Source organism: Loxodonta africana, chromosome 4 (assembly GCF_030014295.1).
Source record: "Loxodonta africana isolate mLoxAfr1 chromosome 4, mLoxAfr1.hap2, whole genome shotgun sequence".
NCBI classification, from domain to species: Eukaryota; Metazoa; Chordata; class Mammalia; order Proboscidea; family Elephantidae; genus Loxodonta; species Loxodonta africana.
Genome location: NC_087345.1, coordinates 27,775,267 through 27,786,775, shown reverse-complemented (window position 1 = coordinate 27,786,775; position 11,509 = coordinate 27,775,267). Strand labels below are relative to the sequence as shown.

General features: G+C 48.4%; 1 protein-coding gene across 1 annotated transcript; it reads left to right on the top strand.

The window, feature by feature from the left end:
* The first annotated feature begins 399 nt into the window (after positions 1-399).
* On the top strand, positions 400-1,107 carry ASCL1 (achaete-scute family bHLH transcription factor 1). Its single transcript, XM_023539733.2, has one exon. It carries the CDS (start codon positions 400-402, stop codon positions 1,105-1,107), a length of 708 nt encoding a protein of 235 aa, XP_023395501.2.
* Positions 1,108-11,509: the final 10,402 nt, after the last annotated feature.

Here is an 11,509-nt window from a genome sequence, read left to right as displayed (position 1 = left end):
GAGCGACTCAGCAGAGCGCGCTCGGCACAGACTTTTGCTGCTTCTTCTGCCTTTTTTTTTTTTTTTTTAACAAGAAGGCGCTAGCGGCAGCCTCACACGCGAGCGCCACGCGAGGCTCCTGAAGCCAACCCGGGAAGGGAGGAGGGGAGGGGGGAGGAGGAGTGGAGGGAGGAGGAAAAGCGTTTGCACCTTCTTTGCTCCCACCCTAAGAAATCTCCCCGGGATTTGTTTTTTTTTTTTTTTTTTTTTTTTTAATTTCCCTCCAGGCACCCTTTTCATCCCTCTCCTTCTTTCCCTCTCTGTTCGTGCACCCAAGTCCTGTCTGTGTCTCCCTCCTGCGCGCCCTCCCCTCGTGTCCCCGCTTGGTTCTATTCCGCAACTCCTTGGCCACCGCTGCGCATGGAGAGCTCTGCCAAGATGGAGAGCGGCGGTGCGGGCCAGCAGCCCCAGCCGCAGCCCCAGCAGCCTTTCCTGCAGCCGGCAGCCTGCTTTTTCGCTACGGCCGCTGCTGCGGCGGCGGCGGCGGCGGCAGCAGCCGCGGCCCAGAGCGCGCAGCAGCAGCAGCAGCAGCAGCAGCAGCAGGCGCCCCAGCTGAGCCCGGCGGCCGACGGCCAGCCCTCAGGGGGCGGTCACAAGTCAGCGCCCAAGCAAGTCAAGCGACAGCGCTCGTCCTCGCCCGAACTGATGCGCTGCAAAAGGCGGCTGAATTTCAGCGGCTTCGGCTACAGCCTGCCGCAACAGCAGCCGGCGGCCGTGGCGCGCCGCAACGAGCGCGAGCGCAACCGCGTCAAGCTGGTCAACTTGGGCTTTGCCACTCTGCGAGAGCACGTCCCCAACGGCGCGGCCAACAAGAAGATGAGCAAGGTGGAGACGCTGCGCTCGGCGGTGGAGTACATTCGCGCGCTGCAGCAGCTGCTGGACGAGCACGACGCCGTAAGCGCTGCCTTCCAGGCTGGCGTCCTGTCGCCCACCATCTCCCCCAACTACTCCAACGACATGAACTCTATGGCTGGCTCGCCAGTCTCATCCTACTCCTCCGACGAGGGCTCTTACGACCCGCTCAGCCCCGAGGAGCAAGAGCTGCTCGACTTCACCAACTGGTTCTGAGGGGCTCGGCCTGGTCAGGCCCTGGTGCCAGAGGACTTTGAAAGCAGGTAGGTAGCATTTTGGGATCTGCATGGGTGGACTTTTCTTGTCTCCATCCTTTTTCCTCCCTCCGTAGAGTCTGGGCGGGGGTGGTCTGTCTCCACGGAGATGAGGGCGACTTTGATTTAAAGGGTTTGTTGCCAAGTTTGTCAATTTCGAATCCCTAGTTTGTTAGTTTCAGCAGGGGCCTCCAAGAGTGGGCTTTGCCCAGTTCTCCAAGGGGCGGGGGGGAAGATGCTGGTGAACCAAGGACTGGGACGAGTCTAAAGAGGCACTGTACCTGACAGATCCTCCCTCAGACCTCCACCTCACCCACCCACTAACCACTAAGTTCACACTAACCTCTCCTGTTCTTTATGTTATAGGGTGACTGCACAACCTGCGTCTTTAGTGTTTTCCCCTCAGCGACTTTGGGAGGGAGGAAAAGGGGGGGAACAAAACAAACAAACAAACAAAAAAAGAAAAGATGAAGAAGAGAAAGAAGAGAAGAAGAAAAAACATAAATAACCCAGGCAACCAACCTCAACACCACTAAGCAACGCATGCAGGAACTGCAGGCTTTCAGAAACAGGGATGCGCTCAGAACAGTATCTTGACTCTCCAATCATTCACGGAGATATTAAGAGCGACTAGGACCTGAGTCAACGCACAAAATGTGGCTTGTGTGCAAAACAAGTGGGCTCCTGGCGGAAGCAGCACACGCCCTATAGAAACTCCCACCCACCACTAACACACAGAGCTGAAAGTGCTCGCTTGGGTGCCTACACCTCCCCGCCCTCTCTCTAAGCTGAGTTGTTCGCCCTCTAGATATGGGTTGGTGTCTCATCCCAGTACGCTGTGGGCACCTGTCTGCAGTGAAACTATGTGATACTCAGTCTTTTGAAATCCCCCTCCTTGGGGACCCCCTCCCTAAGCCCTAAGCCCTCCCTCACACCGTCTTTTCTACCATTTTCATCATAGAATGCTTCCAATCTTTTGTGAATTTTTTTTTTTATTATAAGAAGTCTATTTGTATCTATCCTAACCAGTTTGGGGATATATTAAGATATTTTTGTACATAAGAGAGAAAGAGAGAGAAAAATTTATAGAAGTTTTGTACAAACGGTTTAAAATGTGTATATCTTGATACTTTAACATGTAATGCTATAACCTCTGCATATTTTAGACGTGTAGTTCACTTTACACCTGCCGTTTTCCCTATGTGGTTTTGTAAAGAACTCTCCTCATAGGTGAGATCAAAAGGCCACCAGAAGTACTTCAGCACCAATGTGTCTTACTTTATAGAAACTTTGTTAATGTATTAATGATGTTATTAAATACTGTTCTAGAAGAACAAAGTTTATGCAGCTACTGTCCAAACGCAAAGTGGCAGCCAGTTGGTTTTGATAGGTTGCCTGTTGGGAAATTTCTATCACTGCCTTTTTTTTCCTTAATGTTTTATTACAAACTTACAAAAAAAAAAAAAAAGAACGTGTATAACCCTGTTTTATACAAACTAGTTTCATAATAAAACTTATTTTCTTTTTTACAAATGAAAATAATCAGCTGCCTCGAAACCTTCTTTGACTCGGCTGCCCCGACCAAGTTATTATGGAAGTGTCCAAGGGAAGGGGTGGATGGGGGAGAGGAGGGTGGTACAAAACATGCTAAGTGGCAGCAATGACAAAGATAAATGCTATACCCAGTAGTGCCTCTATGATGAATGTAGAAGGGGAAAAATATGTAGGCAAGAGTGTTTTTTATTCCTCTTCTGTGATGTAAATGTGTGTACATATATGGAGAGAGTCCAAAAAAAAAAAAAAAAAAAAACCAAAACCATTGCCTTCTAGCGGATTCAAACTCATACTGACCCTGTGGGCCGTGATTAAAGCCTAGAACGTCCTTTGATGAAATCATTGCACATTAAAAAAAAAAAAAAAAAAAAAAAAAAAACTCCCCAAAAGAGTGAACTGCAAAGAAAGGGCTCTCTGCCCCACTTTCCAATCCTGGCCCCCATTCTGAGTTTCTCATTGTGCCACTGGCAAAAGGCTGGATACAATAATGGAGACTAGGAGTGGGTGGAAGGTTGGTGGTGCTACAGTTGGGGGGGGGTTGCTCCCTGTGGTGGGTGTGTTCCTCTTCTCTCACTTCCAGGCACATTTTCTACTCCTTCCTCCCAATCTGCACACTTTTCATATTGATTTTAAGTAAGAGGCACGTATGCTACGCATTCCTTGCCCAGGGAGTTAGACTGAAATAAATAAAAACCCTGGAAATGTGTGGTCTCTTTGAGACACTGGCCCATCTAAGCTTGTGACTCTATCCGAATAGCGTGAGCTGCGTGTAAAAGTACCCAATTACCAAGATTCAAAAAGAAATTAGTGGGTTTTTGGCTGGCTCGCTTCTTGTCAGTTAGCAAGGACGTGATCGGAATCCTACTCCGCCTCTCGCCGGCTCCTCGCTCGCCGCCTGCAGTACTTGGAGATTCAGTTTGCGTGTCTCCAGCCAAGCGGAAAGGCGAGCGCAAAATGCATCTTACAAAACCCAACAAAGAACGGGGAGCCAGCACGTCTTCCAGAGTTAAAAATCTAGTCTGTGTTGGTACATCTATACCATTTAGCGGCACAGAATAATCATTTTTTAAAGCTGCGATGCGCGGAGCACGACACAGCGTCTGATGTCATTTTGCTAAATGACCCTCTACAGAATGCACATTGTGGCTTCAGTCCCTTTCAAAGAGATGAGCGTAATTAAGAAAAAAAAAAATCGGTGAATTCCTCCTCGCCATAAATAATCGGACTTTCTGCCAGCAGTGGGGCAATTTAGAGCTTACTTGAGGGAAATAGGGCTTTTGTGAGGCTTGTCTTTATTTTATCTTCTCCTTTGGGGGATCAGAGCTGGGCTCCCCTGACCCCCACCATTTCTTTTTCTTTTAATTTCGCTCCTTTGCAAATTTCCAGATAAGGTATGCAAAGAAAGTGTAGCAAGTCATTTATGGCTATGAATATAACATTAGGATAACTTTGTAGCCTCCCCTCCCCACAAAGGGGATTTCTTTTTTCTTCTCCTCCTTGTGAGAACAGGTGTTCTTTTACTCACTTTTGAATGGGGAATATCCAGTCTCGTTAAACTCAAGGCAAAGTTAGCCGTTGTTTGCCACAATGTGAAGGCAAACTCGGAAAATTCACAAACACATACACAATTTTGCCGAAGCTAGGAAAGGGCAAAGCGAGGATTGGGCAAAATCTCATTACATCTGCTCTAATCGCTTAGCAACACAAAGCCGGGGCTTGTGCAGCGAAGGGAAGCCATTCACAGCGCCCTGACAGGCCGCATTCAGCCGGCATTAGTCAGCTCCATAAATCACCGCTGCCCATTGGCTGCGCTGCGGGCTTTGCAGCGGCCTGGGGCGGTCAGCGAAACACAAAATGTACACCCCAGCGGCAAGCCAACGCGCCCTAGCGTCCACCCCACCATGGGAAGGGGGGTGCTAGAGAAGAGAACAGCGTTGACTTTATTGACTGAGAAATCTTACCTATTCAGTGAGTGGTCTGGAGACCACCGAACGAAGGCTGCAGACACGCCTGAAACTGACGAGGACTAGTGGGGAGAAAGCAAAAGTAGCCGCTGGCTGCAGAACTGTTGAACTCACTCGTTATCAGAGGCTGAGGTGGAGCCACCGAAAACGCGGTTCGCCTTCCTAACACAATCTTTTTCTTCATTGGGGTTGGGAGTGTGGTGGAGGAGAATCTATGTGACTTTCAAAACAGCGGGCCCACCAAGGAAGAGAGAGGAAAACCTCTTGCTCTTGGCCTAAGGCATCAAAGGGGTGTGACTGAGATGGAGTGAGAAAGAATGGGGTGTGCATTTCCACCTCACTGTTGGAGCCCTGGTGGTAAAGCGGTTAAGAGCTGCGCTGCTAGCCAAAAAGGTCGGCAGTTCGAATCCACCAGCCACTCCTTGGAAACCCTGTGGGGCCGCTCTACTCTGTCTTATAGAGTCGTTATGAGTGAGAATCAGCTGGTTGGCAAAGAGTTGTTGTTGTTGCTGTTTTAGCTGGGATGGAGATGCTGAAATACAGAAGCACAAGGCCAATGCCTTCTAAGCTTCAGCATTCTCCTTTATAAAGCTGATGCTACCCACTGCACTGAGATTAGACAATGTTTGTAAAGGAGTTAGCAGATGGCCTTGTGGACAGATTATGTTACAAACCACGTCTAAATGTTAGTGCCTGTTGCTGTTGTTATCTGCCACTCCTGTCTCATTTTCATGAGGACCGGTCAGTTAGTGGATCCAAATCACAGGCTAGATTCCAGGATTGCACAAAGCAGATAGAAAGGAGAAATCCGGGAGCAGATGTGGAGTCTGGGTAGCCTTTCCTGGGAAATCCAGGTTGTTTTACTTCAACCACCACATCTTTCAAGAAGTCTTCCCTAACCATCCTACCTAAAACAACTTCTCCCCCTCCAATCACTCTCAAATCCATTATCTTGTTTTCCTTCCTGGCTTTTACCACTATTGGAAAATATCACACCTTTCGTTTGTTCACATGATCATTGTCAATTGCCCCTACTAGACGGTAAACTCCAGAAGACAGGAACCTAGACTGCCTTGTTCACTGTTGCCTCCCCAGCCCCTGGAGAGAGGTATTAGTTGGATGGCTGGATGGTCTGCTCTGTTCTGTTGGTAGCCGTGTTGCTTATTCTTCCTTTCCTCCTCTAGGTCGACTCTCCACCCTTCTCTGCTCTGCTCTGGGTCTCAAGAGGCTGATCGCTATGAATTTTATCACTACGGTTCCCTTGCCCTCTGGCTTCCTGTTGGATGTAGACAATGGGCTGCACCAGTAGGCGATTACAAGGTAGGAGGGAGATGAACCAGGGCATTTATATCCCTTCTCCCTCACTGCTTGTCCTCAGTTGCTTTGGCAGTCACTCTGCTCCTTGGTTTAAGAGAATCCTTGAAGGCAAAAAAAAAAAAAAATTTTTTTTTTTTTTTGAAGGAGGCTTCTCTCCCTCAGCTACAGCCCTTAAGGGGCCCATTAACAGGTCTCTTCTCTGGCCTCCTTCAGACCCAGAGGTGTAACAGCTCCACGTTGTTGCCAGTCCTTGGGTACTGCATCATTTTGGTTCTCTTAGCCCCGCTCACATTTCTGTCCTTCCATTAAACTCTTTTCACTTACCCCTTTACATGTGCCATCTGCTCCTGCTCCCCCTGACTGACACACTGGCTATTCCCCCACAGGAGGTCATGGATGTACAAGTTTTGTGTAAGCTTTTCAGGGACTTATGGGGCTATCAGTAAGAAATGACCTAAAGCAGTGGGTGAACCCTGACTGTGTGGCCTTAGTGTCCTAGCTTTGTCCAGCACCTCAATCTGGAAAATCACTTCCTCTTTTTTGACTCAGGAATGATTTATCTGAAAGTTTACAAGTCAATTATAGTTTTCTTTTCTGGAAAATGAGGATAACAATACCTTCCCTCACAGACATCACTGAGAGAGAGAGAGATAGCTGCAGTCAACTCCTGCTTGTGGCAACCCTGTGTGCAACAGAAGGAAGTGCTGCCTGGTCCAGCAGTTATTGCCCTGTCCTGTGTTGTTGAGGCTATGGTGCCAGTCCATCTCACTGAGAATCTTCCTCCCCTTGCTGGCCCTCTAGCAATGGATCCCTCCTGATGACATGGCCAATGCAAGTGAGTTAAACAGTGTTCTGTTGTGATCCATAAGGTTTTCATTGGTTATTTTTGGAGGTAGATTGCCAGGTCTTTCTTCCTAGTCTCTCTTAGTCTGAAAGTTCTTTTGAAACCTATCCACTATGAGTGATCCTGCTGGTATTTGAAATACTGGTGGCATAGTTTCCAGCATCATAGCAACAAACAAGCCATCACAGTATGAGAAACTGATACAGCAGATGAATAAAAAATAAAAGGGTTTATGACTGTCATTGATTGTATCAATGCAAGAGATAACCGCTTCTCATGCTTCCTGAACCAGGTAGGGAGGTGGTGGTGGTGATTTGCCACCAAGGTAGAACAAAGACACTGATGCTGTTGGGAAACCTTTCAGCCATTCATTCACCCACGCACTCACTCAGCCATTCAAACAGGGAAGGTCAAATGACTAAATTTAGTCAACATTTCTAGAACTTGTCTTAATTTGTATCTTCTAGAATGAGCTCTCCCAGAAAAAAAAAAAAAAAAAAGACCCACCCCAAAAAAACCCAGTGCCGTCGAGTCGATTCCGACTCAAAGCGACCCTATAGGACAGAGTAGAACTGCCCCACAGAGTTTCCAAGGAGCGCCTGGTGGATTCGAACTGCCGACCCTTTGGCTAGCTAGCAGCTGTAACCTAAAAAAAAAGGGGGGGGGGCGGATTACTCAGCAAGCAAGGTACCCACCAGCTTACAGCAAGTTACCACATCTCTGACGTGGTGGAAAACAGGTGAAATTGTGCACTACTAATTAGTAAGTAAGCACAGGTAAACCCATCCGTAAGTTACTAATTTGTAGCACAATTTTACCTGGGCTTCTCCACAACTTTGACGTGGTGAAAAGCAGGTGAAATTGTGCATTACAGATTCCTAAGTAAGCACGAGGGAGCTGCCTCCTTCCTTGCTTATTGAGTAATTCGCCCCTGCCCAGAAGCATGTGTTAGGGCACCCTATTTTTCAAACACAATGTATGCTTCTCCGGTGTATTGAAAGCCTACAACTCTATTCCCTTTTCTGTTATTGAGAAGTCTATGAGCATCTTTCTTACTCTCTCCACTCCTGGACCAAAAAAAAAAAAAAAAGATGCTTTTCGGATTTCCCCAGAAACTCCAGGTTATCAGTAGTTAAAGGTGGGGAGGGAAGTGGAATGGGGACACTGAAGTCCTTTTCCGGTGCCAATGCGAAGGGCTTGGCTCTAACGCAGGTCGAAGTTACGTTCCTTCTCCCTTTGTATGCAAGATTAGGTTGTTACAAAAGAGGGTGTGTAGGTTAATGGCAGGAAGCAGGTTGCAGAGCGGGGCGCGGGCCCAGAGCGCGTGTCAGGCTTAGAGATTTATTCGGGCTGCAGCGCATCCGGGCGGTGATTGGCTGCAGGCATGCGTCCGCTGTCAGCTGCGCGCGCCGGGGACTCGCCCAGCTACCTGATGGGGGGCAGCGGGAGGGTGTAGGAGGAGTGGAGGCGTGGGGGGCAGGCAGGGAGGGGAGAGGTGTGACAAGGAGGAAAAGGTAGGAGATGGGAGGAAGAGACAAAGAGAGACAGAGAGAAGAGAGAGGGGCGAGGGAAAGAAAAAGGAAGGGGGAGAGAAAGGGAAGATGGAGAGGAAGAGAAGACTGATAATAAGGAGGGGAAAAGAGGAGGACAGAGGGAGAGATGGAGAGAGATAGAAGAGAGGAGGGGGAAAAAGAGGGAGAGGATGAAGGAGTGCAGAAAGATGAATGAGAGCGAGAATAGAGAGAGGTTGGAGAGAGGACTGAGACACGGGAGGACAACCCGAGCCAGGAGCCGGACGCGCTCCCAGAATGTCCTGAGTACTGGCGCTCACAAAGCCGCCTTTGATGCGCTGGCTGCTGGGCTATTTTGGGGATGCCTGTGGGGCGGGGGGACGCAGAAGGCCGCCAACTCACACTCCTTAAAGGAAGTCACTTTTTGCAAAGTGCGTTGGAGAGGACTGGGGCCTAGGTCCGGGCTGTCGCGGCAGGAAGTGTTTGGGGGGTGGGGGAGGAACAAAGGCTAGAGCACTTAGGGAGCACCTATCCCTCGGCCCTCTCCCAGCTCCCAGCTCCCCTGAAGGCCAGGGGAGCCAGGACAACGGGACTCAGACGCCGCGCAGTACAGTCACCTCTGCACACCGCTGAGCCCCGCCCTCCTGACTCCTCTCAGAGCCAAGCCACTCAGCCTATCAGTTGCTCTCTGTGGGTCTGTCTCTTGAGCCACTTTTTCTACCTCTCTTTTCTTATTTCCCTTTTCCCCTTCTTGGGTTTCCTTTCCCTCTCCTCTTCTCCCTCCTCCTACAGTCTCTCCTTTCCGCTCACCGTTATTTACAATAAGAAAAAAACCAAACACTTTTGGATTGGAGTCCTGCTCCAGGCATTGGGCCCTTCAGAAGGAGTGGGTAGTATGGGGAGAAAGAGCAGGAGAAAGGACGTGTTAGGGGCAGGAGGTGTGGCATTTGGAAAGCAAACGGCAAAACCAGCCCACTGTGTGCACTTTCCTGGATAAAGTTGTTGAGCCTGGAGTCAGCAGTCAGAGTGTGGCTGCTTTGTGGGGGAGTTTGAAATTCTATCACTAACCAGCCCCTCCCCAAGGCCAGGGCAGAAGTAAAGCTGGTGTGCTCTTGCCCCCTTCCCCTGTACAGCCCTCCTCCAGTACACACAGCCCTTGGCCTCCCCCAGCTATCTCTCTTTACTAGGAAAAACAGTCTGTCCCCATTGTCCAGGTGCCAGCAGGGCCTTTGGGGAAAAGGAGGCCGGCCAGCCCTCTGATCAAACTCAAAGGTTAGTTAAAAGACAAAAACAGCTGAAAGTCTTCATGAATAATGCTCGGCAGGCCCATCCCCACTCCAGCCCCCCAGCTCAGTGTAGTGCAAGCTACACTCAATGGCCTACCACTTTGTTATGCTGCTTGCCTAAGTCAGAATTTCACAGAAAAGCCTAGAAGAAAAGCTCCCACAATTAGGGGTCGCCTGTCAGAAAACATTAACGCCTTCCTCTCCCAGCCTGTCAGGCCTGCTGCAGATACAAACTGCCATGGCGAATCGGCCCTCCACCCCTTGAAGCGCCTGCCAGCCAAAGGAGCACAGATTTGCAAGCCAAAGGAGATGGAAGTGCACTTTCTCTGGCATCAGGATATATGGAGACACCCCAGCTTCTACTTTCTAAGACTCAGCATAGGAGATGGTCACAGATGGGCAGATGGACAGGCCTCTCAAGCCAAGGCCATTTAGCAGAACCCTCTTCTGCAGTGGAAATGGTTAAAATACATACACATGGCTACACCTTCAGATTCCCTTACTGAGCACTTTTCCAGTGCCAGGAGTTTTATTTTGTTAACGACCAGGACAATCCTCTAAGATTGCATATTATTTTATTTGTCTGATAGATGAAAAAACCGAGGGGCTTAGAGAGGTTGTATGACTTACCCATGACCACAGACTATTTAGTGGCAGAGCCAGGATTTGAATTCAGGCTTGCTTGATTTCAAAATCCATTCTTTTTCCATTATGACCCAGCCCTTAGTATTTGCAAAAGACCAACTGCGTTTCTTTGCTTCCAAAAGTATCACCAAAACCCCGGCATGTTCTTCACTATCTTCCTTGTATTACCAAGAACGTTCCCAGTTTTTAGAGCAGTATCTGCCAAAGAGGGAAGAAAGGAAGGTAAGGAGGAGGCAGAGTTTCCCTAGAACGGTCGTTTTGGTTTTCTTTGAACATATTTTTGTTTTAGAAAATATTTGGTTCTGGATTAGATCTGTTTCAGACTCTCAGTGCATCATCAATTAGCTAGAGGGCTGAATTTGGGTTTCCTCATCTGCAGAAGTGGAGATAATAATGCCTACCTGCCAGGGTAATTGTGAGAACAGAATAGGATAAACTATGCAATTGAGCCATACGGGGTGCTGAAGAAAATTCACCTGAAAATGAAATAGGATTTACTCTTTTATTTTTGTGCATCAGGAAAATGTGTACCATGCATGCTATTACATCTCTGAAAAAAATACTGTACTGTAGCTAAGTCATCGGGGAATGTTGTATGTTGTTGTTCTATGGCGTTCACACCACCAGGAGGGTGCGAAGTAAGGCGGAGTGTACGCAGGTCTTAAGGACACTGTCTAGTGGTGTGAAAGAGTTACCAAGCCTTGAAGAAGTGAGCAGTCATCTTCCAGGAGGAGTACAGTGATTTGACTGTTACTGCTTCCTGGTGAAACCAAAAATACCAATCCCATTGCCATCGAGTAGATTCCAACTCATAGTGACGCTATAAGACAGAGCAGAACTGCCCCATAGGGTTTCCAAGGAGCAGCTGGTGGATTCGAACTGCTGACCTTTTGGTTAGCAGCCAAGCTCTTACACATTGCACCACAAGGCAGGTAGGAAGTCATCATCAGCCCATTATGGGGAAGAGAAAAATGAAACCCCAATAAGTGAGTACTTTGCCACCAGAAAGTAAGCACTGGAAGTTAGAATTGGTCACTATGTTCCCTTCCTTATCTTCTCAGTGTTGTGTAGTGATTCAGAACTTTGGCCTAGAAGGAACATTTTTCAGAAAACCATTATTAGTAAAAAGTCAAGGGATAGCCAGCGCTTCCATTGCATCTGACACTAGTGATATTATTTAAATTTGCATCAGCTCCCACACTTCTGAGGTTTCTGTCATTGCCTCTCTCTGACCTCACCCACC